This window comes from Arachis ipaensis, chromosome B09 (genome assembly GCF_000816755.2).
Source record: "Arachis ipaensis cultivar K30076 chromosome B09, Araip1.1, whole genome shotgun sequence".
In the NCBI taxonomy this organism is placed as follows: Eukaryota; Viridiplantae; Streptophyta; class Magnoliopsida; order Fabales; family Fabaceae; genus Arachis; species Arachis ipaensis.
The window spans coordinates 10,220,477-10,235,277 of NC_029793.2; the positions used below are offsets into that span (position 1 = coordinate 10,220,477).

Genomic DNA, 14,801 nt, shown 5'->3' on the forward strand with positions numbered 1-14,801 from the left:
AAATTATATATAAAATTAATAAGAGGCATGCTACACATACAAGTCTTTTTGACTTACAAGTCTTACAAGTTGGTACAAGCCCAACAAAAAATACGCATTACACTTCCACATTCAAGAGTAAATAAACGCACGTTATTCAACCATTTTCCTGTTTTCAAAGCGCGCTACTCACCATGCATTATAAACGACTCTTCTTCTTCTTCCTCCATGAAAACGAGTTTCTTAAAAAATTTGAAAATAATGGAACTTCAGAAATACACCCAAACGATTACAGAAATACACTCAAACGATTACAGAAATACACCCAAAGAATTATAGAAATACACCCAAACGGTTACAGTAATTCACCCAAACGATTATAGAAATACACCCAAATAATTACAGAAATACACCCAAAGGATTACAAAAACTACACCTAAAGGATTTAAGAAATACACTCAAAATTTGTTGAAGTACACCTTATGCATAATTCAAAACTCTTTCTCTTTCTCTTTCTCATCTTCTGCTGCTTCTTCTTCAAAAACGATTTCAGAGCTTGATGTCAAAAAATAATGGAAATCGAGAATAACGAAGAAAGAAAATAGAGAAAAAAGCACATAAATGAAGAAGGAGAAAGAGAAGGCAAGAAACGAAAGAAAAAAAGAAGAAGAAGAAGAAGAGGAAGAAGAACGTGCAGCAAGAAGAAGAAGGTGCAGTAAAAACGTGCAGTAACGGTTGAAGAAGGAGAAAGAGAAGGCAAGAAACGAAAGAAAAGAAAAAGAACGTGCAGCAAGAAGAAGAAGAAGGTGCAGTGAAAACGTGTAGTAATGGTTGAAGAAGGAGAAAGAGAAGGCAAGAAACGAAAGAAAAGAAGAAGAAGAAGAAGAAGAAGAAGAAGAGGAAGAAGAACGTGCCCAAGAAGAAGAAGAATGTGCACTTGTAAAGACTTGTATAAAAAAACGCTTGTATGTGAAGAATTTCTCAATTAATAATACATTAGTTTTTATCATTTCATGTGAAAAAAATTGCTTAATAAAAAATGATAAAATGGAGATAAAATTAGTAAAGTTAAGAAATACTTAAAATATAAAATTTAAAATTTTTGAAAAAAAAATTAAAAAATTATTTAAGGATTAATTTAACTCACTTTTTAAATCTTTAGAGATAAAAATAATTCATGCCTAAAATTTTAAAGATTATTTTAATCTTATATAAATTAATGATATAGAAAATGACACACATAATATGTCACTTATCAATAATTATAACATGACTAAATTATTTTTATAATACGTAATATTTATCGCAATACGTCATTATCTAATTAATAAGATGATCAATTTAACTCACAATTATATTTTTCAAAAACTAGTTTAAATCATCTAATATTTTTAGCACCAAATTAATTATCGTGTAATTTTTTAAGAAGAATTTTAACTATTAACTCTTTTTAGAAAGAATAAGGTGATGCAGCAAAATTTGAACTCAAAAACATCTAAGCACTGATTATAGTCATAGTAGGTACAAAAAAGATTAAAACTCATTAAATAAAGGTTTGAGATTTGGACGGAAGCAGTAAAGAAAGGCGAAATCCCGCCAAAAATACCGAACTTGAAAGAATACGAAACCCACCACAATCACCCACGTCTTCTCTGCTCATGAAACCAAACAATCCCTTTCCTCTTCCCCCAAACCTCATTAACCAAAAACCCAACTCCAAAAAGAAAAACCCTTCTCAAGCAAAGCATCTTCCCAAACTATATCACCCACCACAATGCCCACTTCTCGCAATAGCAACACACTATTTCTCGCCATTTTCAATTTCTCGCAATCACAATGGCCATCATAACTCGTCAACAAGATCCTCAGCTTCAACCTCAACCGTCCCTCCTCCCTTTCAAATACTCGCACCGCGTTCTCCTCAAGACGCTCCTGGACCGCCAGGACGGCGGACGGGCTTTCGCAGGCCAGCGCGTCGTGGTTGGCGGTTGGGTGAAGACTTCCAAGGAGGTTCAGAAACCGTTACCGCCGCCAGCTCCGGCGGCTTCTGTGCCACACGAAGAGAGGTTTATTGATCGTGAGAAGAAGGGAGATAAGGATATATCGTGCGTTGAGATGCTTCAGTCTCGGATTCCTCTTATTCGATCTATTTGGGAGGTTTTCGGAGGGGGCGGTTACGGGCGTTCGCATGCTCCTTCTCGCAAGAGGATCGAGTCCGCGCCTCCTAAGCCTGCAACTCCGCCGCCGCCGCAGCTTTCTACTGCGTATCTCCTCATCACTGATGGTTCCTGCGTAGCTAGCCTTCAGGTATTTTTCTTTAGTTCTTTTTAACATTTTAATTATAAATATTATGAAAAATGCTAGATAGTCAGTAAATATTATCATTTTAGATCCACACTTTGGCCAATAATAATTTGTATATATATTTACAGAAGTTTAAACTTTGAACACAAAGAATTAATACGATTTATACTTATATTTTTCAGAATTTACACACATAAATTGGTAAAATTGATTTGTTGAAAAGAACTTAGTATTTGTACTAATCAAATGATAGTTAAAACTACAAAAAAAACTGATGGTCCCAAGAGTTTGTCAAATATTATTTGAAAAACAATAAAATATCAGTCTAAGAACAATTTCAATTTATCTAATTTTGTAATTTTTAATTATTATTTATTTTATTTTATATTTATTAATTAAAAAAATAAATAACGAAGCCAACTAATCAAACAAAGGATTTAGTTTTTTAAAGATAAGAGAAACTTTTAAGTACTCTTACAATGCCAAGTGTATTGTTGTGTTCTCAACAAAAATGATTATGTCGTTTAGGATAAAATCTAAATGATAATTTGTGACTATTGAAGAGTTTCACATGAAAAATGATGAATGAATGTTTCGGATTAAAAATAAATAAGTATACCTATCATAACTTTTTAAGCTGACAATGGCTACTCTAACTACTAATGGGATAGGCTTGGTTAGTTGTTATAACTTGTACTAGTTTTCATGGCTCTCATTTTCATTCACAAACTTTTAGGTTGTTGTTGAGTCCTCAGTAGCTCAACCCAGCAATCTCTTGCCTACTGGAACCTGTATACTAGTCGAAGGTCAAATAGAAAGACCAGCAAAAGAGGGAAAGCATGTCATTGAGCTCAAAGCTGACAAAGTTCTTCACATTGGGACAGTAGATGTTGACAAGTATCCATTATCAAAGAAGAGAGTTCCACTGGAGATGTTAAGGGACTTTCCCCAGTTTCGACCGCGTACAACAACGGTGAAATTCATAATCACTTTGATATTTACTCATTCTATTCATCTTGATTATCTATAGTTAGCTTAGATTTCTTGACAGGTGACATGGGTAGTTGGTTGAATTAACTCAATTTGTATAGAACCTTATCACCTTAACCATAAAATAAAATTGATGGTTGCTCATTGCATCCTAATTATAGGAATGACAATCATATATTTATTTCTTAAAAAATGATGAGAAGTTAAGACTAAATTTGTTTTGTTTTTCACTAAATGACATGTAGGTGGCAACTGTCATGCGTATTCGCAATGCTCTGTCGTTTGCAACCCACTCATTTTTCAATGGTCAAGGATTCCTTGATGTGCAAATACCAATTATAACCACCACAGACTGCGAAGGATTTGGCAAATTGTTCCAGGTGACCGGCCTGGAACAGAAAGCTGACAAGCAGAAGCTTAGTACTATCCATGAGACTGATGGTGTTAGCCTTGATATTGTGAAGGCAGCTGCTAAAGAGAAGAGCAATATAGTCGAAACTTTGAAAAGGACTGAGAGCAATAGGGAAGCTCTGGCTGCTGCAGTTCAAGATCTGCGAAAAACAAATGAACTGGTATCACAGTTGGAAGCCATAGAGAAGAAAAATTTAAAATCCTTATCATCGAAGGATGAGGCGGTTGATGCTTCTAGAGATTTGTTCTTGACTGTCTCTGGTCGCTTGCATCTGGAGAGTTATGCATGTGCTCTTGGAAATGTCTACTCATTTGGACCAAGATTCCAGGCAGATAAAACAGATTCGGCCAAGCATGCTTCAGAAATGTGGATGGTTGAGGTTGAAATGGCTTTTTCGCAGTTGCGGGTAACATTTTTTCCTCTCTATATCACTGCTTTATAATATACTCAGTTTATTGCATATCATTTATCTATTTAACATTTCAATATCTGAATCCATAGAATGCAGTATTACTTATATATACAGAATTATTAGCCATCCTTCTAAGTAGCTGATCCAGCCCGATGAAATTTGCTAGAGTAGAAATAATTTATATATGCTGTATCTCCAAAGTTAATAATAGGGAAAATTGAGACAAGCAAAAACAATGGTTGGATTATGATTAAATATGAACAAGCAGAGAATTTCTATATTTCTTTCTTTACAGAATTGAATTTTATCTTCTGAACAGCCACAGAAAATTATATATATAGCAACCTTCTCAGAATGATATTGAGAGTAAAAAAAATGGAAGTTGCTCATTAAGAAACCTTAATTTAATATAAATATGACAAAAATTTATTATACTTTTGCATCAAATTAGTGCAGTTTTACATATTTAAAATAACATACAAAGTTCTCAAGTCATAGTCCCTTTAATTAATAGTTGTAAACTTCTAATTCTTTCTTATATTCTGATTTGGAGGCTTCTTTTGTCATTTGATAGCACATTGTACTTTGTGGTGCTTGCAGGATGCCATGAATTGTGCTAGTGACTATTTCAATCACCTCATTATGTATGTTTTGGAAACATGCCATGAAGATATGAAGTTTATTGCCAAAAGAATTGACAACGCCTGCTTCACTCGTCTTCAGCAGACTGCATCAGGTTTTCCTGAAATGCTTTCCTACAATGAAGTCATAGATATTCTAAGAAAGGTAGTTGCTACTTCTAAATGCTGAGATGAAAACAAGAGATTTTCTTTCTTACTTGTTTTAATTGTGCTCCCAGGTTGAAGATAAGAAATTCGAAACAAATTTCAAATCAGGTGTTGCACTCACTGCAGAACACTTAAGGTACATTAATGTTATAATCATATTCTAGACTTTGCTGATTTCTAATGGAAGCAAAAGCATTGCATTCAATTTAAATTTTTGTTACTTACTACTCTATGTCTTTCTTTAGCTATCTAGTGGACACCATCTACAAGAAGCCGGTTATGATATACGATTATCCGAAAGAAGCTAAGCCGTTTTACTGTCGCCTGAATGATAATGGAAGAACCGTAGCTGCATTTGATCTGGTTGTGCCAAAGGTACTGCAAAAAAGCGACTGTTAATGTGATATGTAGACATATTCTTATTTAGCAGGATTTAGGGTTTATCAGACTAGTTCGGAATAGTGTTATTTGAATATAGCTATTATTATACTCCATGCTAAACTATCACATATTCTCCATCTAACCATGTTGGATGGAGCTTGACAGTTGGACCATGTTTCTACTCTAGTATTGTGCGTTCAAGTTTTAGAATAACAACTTCTACATGCACAACAATCTGCAGGTTGGAACAATAATTTCAGGTAGCCAGAATGAGGAACGAATTAACATTATACATTCCAGGTACTGTTCATTTGTTTATTTAGGATAACAATTTGTGCTTACCTTGTTATGTCTTCTAATAGCAAGTAATGTGAAAGAGTTCTTGTTCCTCAATAATTCGTTCAAAACCACAAGAAGGGCTTAAGGCAAAACTTTAATGTTACTTTCTTGATATGAGACATGACAATTTTCATGTCCTTAAACTTGAAAACTGTTCTAACATCAGCTACACTTTCAAAAATAGAATTGGGAAAAGTTCCTTAAAGTCAGTAATCCTTTATGTTGTGGCCATCCTTGACAATTTGATATTTAAGAATAAAAAAAATGAACACAACTCCCTCTGATATATACATGATATGGATAAATAACTCACAAACTAAGTGGCTGTATGAAAATTGTAAGTAGTAATGTAGTATACTGAAATTTTGGTTTCAAGTTCAGTATCTCAAAGTCTTCTGGTTCTGAGTTTTTGTACTATTGTACACAAAACCAAACTCATGATAAATTAGTTGTTTCTTTGTAGGTGGCAGTTTGTATTAGTTCTATTGATGACTTTGCTTGTTTTCTTGTTGAATAAGAAATATTTTTTTTTTCTCGTTTTCTGCATTTGTATGTCAGAATCAACGAGTTGGTCTTGCCGCGAGAGAAGTACGAATGGTACCTTGATCTTCACCGAAATGGAACTGCCAAGAATTCTGGTTTCACTCTGCGGTTCGACCTTATGGTCCTCTTCATAACTGGTCTTACCAATGTTAGGGATGTTATCCCTTTCCCAAGAAGCTATGGCAAAGCCAACAACTAACTAACTTTTATGGATACAAGAGAAGTATGATACTCTGGTTGTGTAGCATATCAGTTTGAATGTATGTAAGTCCTATTGTATATAAAAAGGAAATTTGCGATTGAAATGAAATTTAAGTCTTGTTGGGAAGTTCTTCTCATCAAAGCTGTTTACAACAGATCACTATATTTTAACATTCATTTTATTCTTTCTGAGTCAGCAACATTCATATTTTAAATGCCATATGATTAGATTAGAACATTCAACCAAGCACTATCTTACATTCACTTCACGATCATATTTTGGATCCTCAAAAGGAAAATCCAAATGTGGATGCACCCTTTTGTTGGTCAAGACGTCTTTTCCTCTGTATTTGAAGGTTTGCAAAGGATTCTCTCCATTGCAATCACCTACTATTTAGTATTTACCCTTTGTAAAAATTCAGAACACAAATTTGTCTTTGCTAGAACAACTTTAAATGATGAATTTTTATAGTGGTTATGGAGATTATAAAACCAAAATTAAAACCATATTTTTTTTTATCATTTGTACTTTTTATTTTTCTCTAACTGAAAAATATTAATAAATAATAAAAAAAGCGAAAATTTCACGTACAGTTATATTTATATAAAGTTGATATTTAAGAATCGTTAGATGATTTGATAAATTTGACTAAATCATCATCTAATTATTTTCAACTATTAATTTTATATAAAAATAACTGTGAATCTTTACCAATAAAAATACATACTATGGCTTATTAAATTATTCAAAGCCAACATAAAATGAAATATGAAAAAATAGAGATGACAACTCTATTCTAACTAGGAATAATTAAATTATAAATCACTTATCATCTCAATTAATTCAATTTTTATTATTTTTATATATATTTAATAAATGAAAAAAGTGAATTACTTTTGTTCTTCTATTACCCTTCTACTTCTAATTCTGTATATATTTTTTTTTAGAAAAAAAAGCCCTTTATTATTTTATTCAAGAAAAAAAAGGCAGGAAAAAAAAAGCAAAAACTGCAAGTATGTAAGTTCTCAAAAAAACAAAGCATGTCTTCTTTTTGAATTGTTCGGGTGTATTTCTTGAATTTCTTTGGGTGTATTTTAGGTTGAGTTCGTCTGATTCGAATATGATGGTTGTGAGGGAACAGACACCGTCCGAAGCGCTTGCAATGTGAGTTTTACAATAATATTCAGCCTTATAACCTTATTATTTTCAAAGGCGTTGTTAACCTTTCATTTTTCTTCTTGTTTAGAGTCCCGATTCAGGTTTTTGTGCCGGCATCCCAAACAACCACTGACACAGATTTTGAACCAACCCCTATGCTACAGATTGAAGGGACTACAGAAACGTAAGAAATAGTATTGAGTGTATATTTGTTTGGAGTTTGGGTGTATATTAGCTAACAGTTTGGGTGTATATTGTTCCTGATTAGTTTCTTTTACGCCTTGATTAATTTTTTGTAACTGTGCAGCACTCCTGAAACCCCCAAACAACTTCAAGAGACCACACCGACGGTTCCCCCAGCTCCAACTAAAATGTAAGTTCATCAGACTAAAATCAATCTTTGCTTATCATCCGTATAATAAAAAGAAAAAAAAAGAAAAAAAACAAGAAATCAAAAAAACAAAAAAAAGGAAGGCGAGTCCAACATCGTCTTCGGAGACAGAAACAGCTACTGACAGTGACACTTCTACCTCTGAGTCTGAGACTCAACAAGACTCAGAGGATTCAGCAAGAAAACACCCCATCAAAAAGGGAAAAAAGTAAGTACCATACTTGGGTGTAATTTCTTTTTCGAGTTGGGTGTATTTTGTTGATCACGTTGGGTGTATTTTTAGTATGTTCTAAATAATCACTGTTTGCCTTCCAGAATGGACTCCAGAAAAAGAAAGCAGAGGCAAGAGGAGCCAGATTCTGATTCAGAATCTGAATCTGAACAAAGTGATGAGTAATGTCCTGAAATTATTACTCCTTTCTTTTGGCTTCATTATAAAGATTCCGTGTATTAACTGAAGTGTCTATTATCAACTTATAGGAGCGAAGAATCATCACCTGCAGAGAAGGAGAAGGAGAAGAAAAAAACAAAAACAACACAAAAAAAGTAAGCACTTCTTTGCATAATATTCTGTGATAAAATTAATTTTCAAAATAAAATAACACACTGTTCATGTGTGGCAATCCTTCAGATTTTTGCCCCTGTCTGCTACGCGGGGCATTGGTGGTTATGACTGATAAATACAAGAAAGCGGAAATGTCAAATACTTGACCCACTACACAAAAAGGCTCCCACCGATGAGAGAAAGGCCATTAATAAATTCACTGTAAGTTGCCTCTGTCTTCTTTACTTTAATAGATAGGTCTATTTCGTTAGTTGTAATGGGTGTATATTGTCCATTCAGTTGGGTGTATCTTGTCCATTCATTCGGGTGTATTACTGATTTGTTTTCGTATTTAAGGGATACGTATTTTCAAGATTGATAACATATGCCGGCGGGGAACCTCTTCAGAAAGGGGAGAGGGAGAAGGAAATTAAATCACCATATGTTAAAATATTTGGCCAAAAAACAAGGTATAAATTTGTAACTCTGAACATTAAACTTTTGTAAATGAGATTTGTAATTTATTTTCTTCGTTTTCAGCTATGACTGCGCTGTGTACGTTATGAAGTGGATGGAGATAATTGAGCCGGAAAACATCAAAAAGGGAAAGTATCAATGGGATAATTGGCCACAGGTAACTGTCTTTAGAATCATATAACTCTGTATTACTTTACTGAATTAATATTGCTGTTTAAACAGAATATACATTTTTATTGTAGGAGGAGGTGGACCACTATAGAGTGGAATACGCATCATAAACTTTGCATGAGTGTACGCATCTTGAAACTGAGCTTCAATGCAGGATTTGGTTGCACACGGTATGACCGTATGAAAATCTGCAGCATCTGATTCTCTCTCTGCTTGCTCCCTGCTTCCGAGGCAATTATCGTATTGTTTGACGAACTGAATAAGCGAGCTGTTCCGGGTGATATACTTGTTAAAAAATGAATGCATGCTCTCGCTCCTTTGTGTGCCTTGGCATCATAAACAGGGACAGTTTCTTACCTGTTTGTATTGTAGGTGGTGTCGAATGAAATGACGTCTCTGAAATACTCAAAGGCGGCTCTGCTTCTTGCATCGGCCTCATACTAATCCTATGTAAATCAAACCTCAGAGACTTCGTTAGATTCTGACTCATAATCCACTTCGCCTGCATTCAGATGACAATCTGAGGTTGAATGATCCATTATCTTTAAAACGAGATCAAACTTTGATTTCGGAAAACAACAAATCAAAAATAGAAAACGAAGCTCGAGTTGCAGAGAGAGACAAAGGTAACCTAAACGAAGAAGATGCTAGTGAGAAAAGGAGAAGAAAAGAACAATGGAGAAGAAGGAGGGAAAACGCGGGAGAAGAAGAAGAACGAAATCTCAAAATAACGAAAACGAAAAGGGAAAGAAATATTTTAAATCTGGTAGTTAGATATACGCGCGATGTTATATAGCGCGTGTAATCAACGTACCTGAAGCAGCGCATATTTTGATTTTATTGTTTAATGAACTTGTAAAGCATACAAGCCATTAGGGCTTGTATGCAGAGTTTTTCCGTTTTATTTAATAGATAAAATTTTTAAAATATTAATTAAATTTAAGAATATGATTTTGATTCGGACAAACTCATATGAAACAAATTTAATACCCTAAAACTCAACACACACAACTCTAATAATAAACCCTTTGTCACACACCCACACGGTAGAAAGGGAAAGAAAGAAAGAAAGGAAGAAAGAAAGGGGGGAGTCCGAGGGAGAAGGGAGATCGGGAAGGGAGAAGGGAATCGCGCCGCATCCTGCCGCCGCGCCACCATCACCGGAGAGGCGCCCAAACAAGCACTAAGAATTCTAATATAAGCGAGAGATAAAACTGTGTAACAAGGTTCAGGGGTTTGGTTTCATTGTTGGCGAATTTGTGTGATAATATTTTGAAATCATCATCAACATCACTCATCTCTCTGCCACCGCACCACACATTAGATCCTCCTCCGCCTCCCTCTCGCAACTATCGCAATTATCACCTCTTTCAAACCCTCGCCTCGTAATCGATCCCGCACGTCCACCTTCTCAGTCCCTCCGCGGTGTGCCCTAAACCATGGACGAGGATCAAGAGATGGAGAGGTTCGAAATGGACAACGATTTCGAAGAAGGCCAGTGGATTAACGGCGAATTCTACTACAAAAAGCGCAAAGAAAAGCGTACTCAGACCAGAGACGATGTCCTCTACGGTGTTTTTGCCGGCTCCGACGATGACGACGACGACGATTATTCCAGCAAGAAACGCAGGAAGGACCTTTCCAAGAAGCAGGACCTCACCAAGCCGGTAAATTTTATTTCTACTGGAACTTTTATGCCGAATCAAGATGTTGTTGATAACAATAGAGATTCTAAAGAACATGGTGAGAAAGATGGTTATGTTAGTGAGGATAGGCCAGGTTTAGGTCTTGGAATGGGATCTGCTTCCACTTCAGGTGCTGGTTTAGGGTTTACTAGTAGTAACGGTGATAGGAATAATGGTTCTGATGAGAACATTGATGATGGTGATGATCATAATTTTTTGCCTACGGCTTTTGGGAAGAAGATTAAGGAAGGGGCGATGCGGAGGGAGAGGGAAAGGGAGAGGGAGAAATTGGAGAAGAAGAGGGGTCAGCGTCAGAGTTCGGATCAAGATGGGTTTGGTAATGCGGGGAAATTCTATAACAATGGAATAGGGATGAAGCTGTTGGAAAAGATGGGTTATAGAGGGGGCGGTCTTGGAAAGAATGAGCAAGGTATTGTGGCTCCTATTGAGGTGAAAATGAGGGCTAAGAATTCAGGTATTGGTTTTAGTGATGCAAGGGAGGCGCCGCCACCACCGTTGCCTATTTTGCAGCAACAGAACAAAAGCACGGTGGGAGCAGTGCAGCCTGCGGCTAGCAGAACAAAGGAGAGGCTTTGGTCAAAGCAGTCACGGTTGAAGAAGAAGAAAGAGGAGGAAGTGTATGTTACTGCTGAGGAGTTGTTGGCAAGCAAGCAAGAACAGAATTTGGAGGTTGTTCAGAAGGTTTATGATATGAGGGGGCCACAAGTTCGGGTTTATACAAATTTATCTGATTTAAATGCCGAGGAGAAAGCAAAGGAGGAGGATGTCCCAATGCCGGAACTTCAGCATAACATTGGATTGATTGTTCGGTTGGCTGAGGCTGACATTCAAGAGATTGATAGAGATTTGAGGAGAGAAAGGGAGACAGCTCTCAGCTTGAAAAAAGAAAAAGAGAAGTTAGAATCTGAAGCAGCATTCCAAAAGCGTCAACTGGATAATATGGAGGAAATAATGAGGGTCTTGGACCAAGTAGCCGAAGAGAGCACTTCTGGAACCCTAACATTAGATTTCCTTGCTAGATGCTTCAGTGACTTGCATAAGAGATATGCTGATAGCTACAAGTTGTGTAATTTGTCCTGCATTGCTTGCTCATATGCTCTTCCTTTGTTTATTAGAGAGTTCCAATGCTGGGATCCTCTTCGAAATCCATCTCGTGGGTTGGAGTTGGTATCTACGTGGAAGACCTTGCTTCAAGGAGAAGAATGTCTTGATATATGGGATGTTTCATCACCTTATACACAATTGGTTTCGGAAGTTGTGTTGCCAGCCGTCAGAATATCTGGAATCAATACATGGCAGCCACGGGATCCTGAGCCAATGCTACGATTTCTTGATTTGTGGGAGAAGTTGCTTCCTCCTTCAGTCCTCACTGCCATATTGGACAATATAGTCTTGCCAAAATTGTCAGCTGCTGCAGATACTTGGGAACCACATCAAGAGACCATTCCTATCCACACTTGGGTGCATCCATGGCTACCAAGGATAGAGCACAAGTTGGAAGGCATTTACCAGGTCATTCGTTTTAAATTGAGTTCTGTTCTTGGTGCCTGGCATCCAAGTGACGCCTCTACATATACCATATTGTCTCCGTGGAAGACTGTCTTTGATGCTGTAAGCTGGGAACAACTTATGCTTCGATTTATTGTGCCTAAGTTGCAACTTGTCTTGCAAGAGTTTGAAGTCAATCCAGCAAGTCAGAAGCTCGATCAGTTTTTTTGGGTAATTAAATGGGCTTCTGTGATTCCAATTCATATCATGGTGGACATGATGGAGAAGTTCTTCTTCACAAAGTGGCTCCAGGTTTTGTATCACTGGTTGTGCTCAAATCCTAACTTTGAAGAAGTTATGAAGTGGTATAATGGATGGAAGGAGCTTATTCCAGAAGAACTATTGGCAAATGAAAGTATCCGATTCCAGATAAACCGTGGTTTAGATATGATGAGTCAAGCTGTTGATGGAATGGAGGTTGTCCAACCTGGTTTGAAGGAGAATATCAGCTATCTTCGGGTACGTGAGCAACGACAATTTGAGGCTCAACAGAAAGCAGCAACCTATGCTCAACAGCAAGCTGCTGCAGCATTGGGTGGTGCCAACGCAGATGGTGTGCATGATTTGAGCTTGAAAGAAGTCATTGAGGCTCATGCCCAGCATCATGGTTTGTTGTTCAAGATTAAGCCTGGTAGAATGCACAACGGTCACCAAATATATGGGTTTGGTAATGTCAGCATAATAATAGACTCGCTACATCAGAAGGTATATGCTCAACATGAGGAAACATGGTCCTTGGAATCTCTTCAAGGATTGCTGGAGTTGCATAATAAATCCCTTGGTAAAAGACACTGATTTCTGTATTATTATAGTGTAATGTGAAGTAACATCGTAGTTGGGAGGTACTCTTTCTCTCTAGGTTCCCAGTAATTTTTATTTTCGTTTGATTTATGGTTTAGACCTGGGATATTTGGTTTATTTGAATATAATAGTTATTTAGGATGTTTTCACTTGATCTACATCTGGTAACTCTGCTACTGTTTCTTTTCTGCTTGGTTCCTTCCCTTGGGGCTGGATCGTACAAACTTGCATTGTATGAGTGCCATGATTCATGGCAAAAAATGATCTGTTTTTGAATCTGTTTATATGATCAATACTTTTTAGTTAATCATTGTATTTAGTTAAAAGCTGGTAAATTAAGAAATAATTTCCATTTGTCTTGGTTAAATGAATTTATCTACTTTCAAGGATGTGAGTATGTGACTTATCAATTTCAAAACCAACCGATGTTGAAGCTTGAAATAAAAGCATCAGAATGACCTTGTTCACATAAATAATAATTCCAAGTGTTCATTTTTATTTATAGAAACAAAGTGCTCTTGTTCCTCTATAATTCGTTCATAAGGCAAAAAATTAATGTTACTTTGTTGATACGATGAGATGATAATTTTCCTGTCCTTTAGGTTGTGGCCATTTTTCTAATTTTCTAATTGAATTGAGAATCCATGAGTTGTTACCGAGACATTCAGTAGTAAAAGTTGCAAGCAAACAACAAATTTGAGTGCAAGGCTTAACTCTTACAGTTCTACTATATTTATTCTTTTGAAATTGAACATTGATATTTTGATGCATTAGACTTATTTGTGGTGATAACTTTGATGCAAGTCCTAAAATGACTAAAAATATCAATCATCAATGCTGTTTAAGAGCATTCATTTTTTTCTTTTTGGGTTAGTAACATTCATATTTTAATCAATCAACATGACATGTTCATTTCAGAATCATATTTTGGACCCTCAAAAGGAAAATCCAAATGTGAAAGCCCCTGGATGCTCCCTTTTGTTGGTTAAGATGTCTTTTCCTCCGTATTTCAGCGTTTACAAACGATTCCCTGCATTAAACTCGCCTACTATTTACCCTTCACAAAAATTCAACACACAAACTTTGTCTTCACTAGAACAATGTAAATTAAGGCATGGCCATTTTGGTCATTTTACAGTCTCTAGAATTTCTCGTCATGAGTAAGCCCCTACAAGCGATCTGTCGATTCTGGTAATATATGGGACCTCTTCATTATGAAAATTTGTTCGCTGCTACACATGAGCATCATATCATATACACTAAATAAATTACAATTTTAAATGAGTTTATCGATTTTATAAAATTCGTATTTTTTTTGTGACTTTACGAAATTTATACTAAGTCTGACAATTTTACGATTTAAATTTTGTTAAAATTTTACGTTTTACGTTCTTAAATTATTTTTTTAATTTTATGTAAAGTCTTGATTTTCTCTACCTTAAATGAAACTCTCTATCTATCTTTTCTCTTTTTTTTTTTTACACAATTTGAGTCATATTACATATAAAATTGATTTATTTTGTAAAATGTGACACTGATTAGGTGTTTAATTATTGTGCACAACATATATGCGAATAAAATACAAATAAAAATGAATTTGAAAATTTTCATTTTTGAGTATTGGAAAAAAAAAACACATGTTAAGAAATTAATTT

General features: G+C 35.6%; 2 protein-coding genes and 3 long non-coding RNA genes across 6 annotated transcripts; all 5 read left to right on the forward strand.

Moving 5' to 3' along the window:
- LOC107619672 (asparagine--tRNA ligase, cytoplasmic 2) lies at nucleotides 1,560-6,537 on the forward strand. Its single transcript, XM_016321966.2, has 8 exons — nucleotides 1,560-2,286; nucleotides 3,020-3,256; nucleotides 3,519-4,091; nucleotides 4,698-4,883; nucleotides 4,957-5,021; nucleotides 5,131-5,260; nucleotides 5,508-5,566; nucleotides 6,164-6,537. The coding sequence occupies exons 1-8, from the start codon at nucleotides 1,816-1,818 to the stop codon at nucleotides 6,345-6,347; spliced, it is 1,905 nt and encodes a 634-aa protein (XP_016177452.1). The 5' UTR covers nucleotides 1,560-1,815; the 3' UTR covers nucleotides 6,348-6,537.
- Nucleotides 7,458-7,881, forward strand: LOC107617247. The gene is made up of 3 exons (XR_001614872.2): nucleotides 7,458-7,514; nucleotides 7,597-7,692; nucleotides 7,816-7,881. It is a non-coding gene; the product is annotated as an uncharacterized LOC107617247 (long non-coding RNA).
- On the forward strand, nucleotides 8,059-8,438 carry LOC110267378. The gene is made up of 3 exons (XR_002354896.1): nucleotides 8,059-8,107; nucleotides 8,215-8,292; nucleotides 8,380-8,438. It is a non-coding gene; the product is annotated as an uncharacterized LOC110267378 (long non-coding RNA).
- On the forward strand, nucleotides 8,552-9,197 carry LOC110267114. 2 transcript variants are annotated; one of them, XR_002354453.1, is made up of 4 exons: nucleotides 8,552-8,665; nucleotides 8,801-8,913; nucleotides 8,984-9,077; nucleotides 9,163-9,197. It is a non-coding gene; the product is annotated as an uncharacterized LOC110267114 (long non-coding RNA). The 2 variants fall into 2 exon arrangements; XR_002354452.1 differs by lacking the exon at nucleotides 8,552-8,665 and having other exon boundaries at nucleotides 8,686-8,913.
- Nucleotides 10,104-13,430, forward strand: LOC107618166 (septin and tuftelin-interacting protein 1 homolog 1). The gene has a single exon (XM_016320139.2). The coding sequence runs from the start codon at nucleotides 10,531-10,533 to the stop codon at nucleotides 13,138-13,140; it is 2,610 nt and encodes an 869-aa protein (XP_016175625.1). The 5' UTR covers nucleotides 10,104-10,530; the 3' UTR covers nucleotides 13,141-13,430.

Bases quoted from the DNA above. Each gene is read 5' to 3' on its own strand.
- LOC107619672 (XM_016321966.2), top strand. From the start codon at position 1,816: ATGGCCATCATAACTCGTCAACAAGATCCTCAGCTTCAACCTCAACCG. The intron at 2,287-3,019 runs GTATTTTTCTTT...ACAAACTTTTAG, and splicing joins CCTGCGTAGCTAGCCTTCAG to GTTGTTGTTGAGTCCTCAGT. The intron at 3,257-3,518 runs GTGAAATTCATA...AATGACATGTAG, and splicing joins TTCGACCGCGTACAACAACG to GTGGCAACTGTCATGCGTAT.
- LOC107618166 (XM_016320139.2), top strand. From the start codon at position 10,531: ATGGACGAGGATCAAGAGATGGAGAGGTTCGAAATGGACAACGATTTC.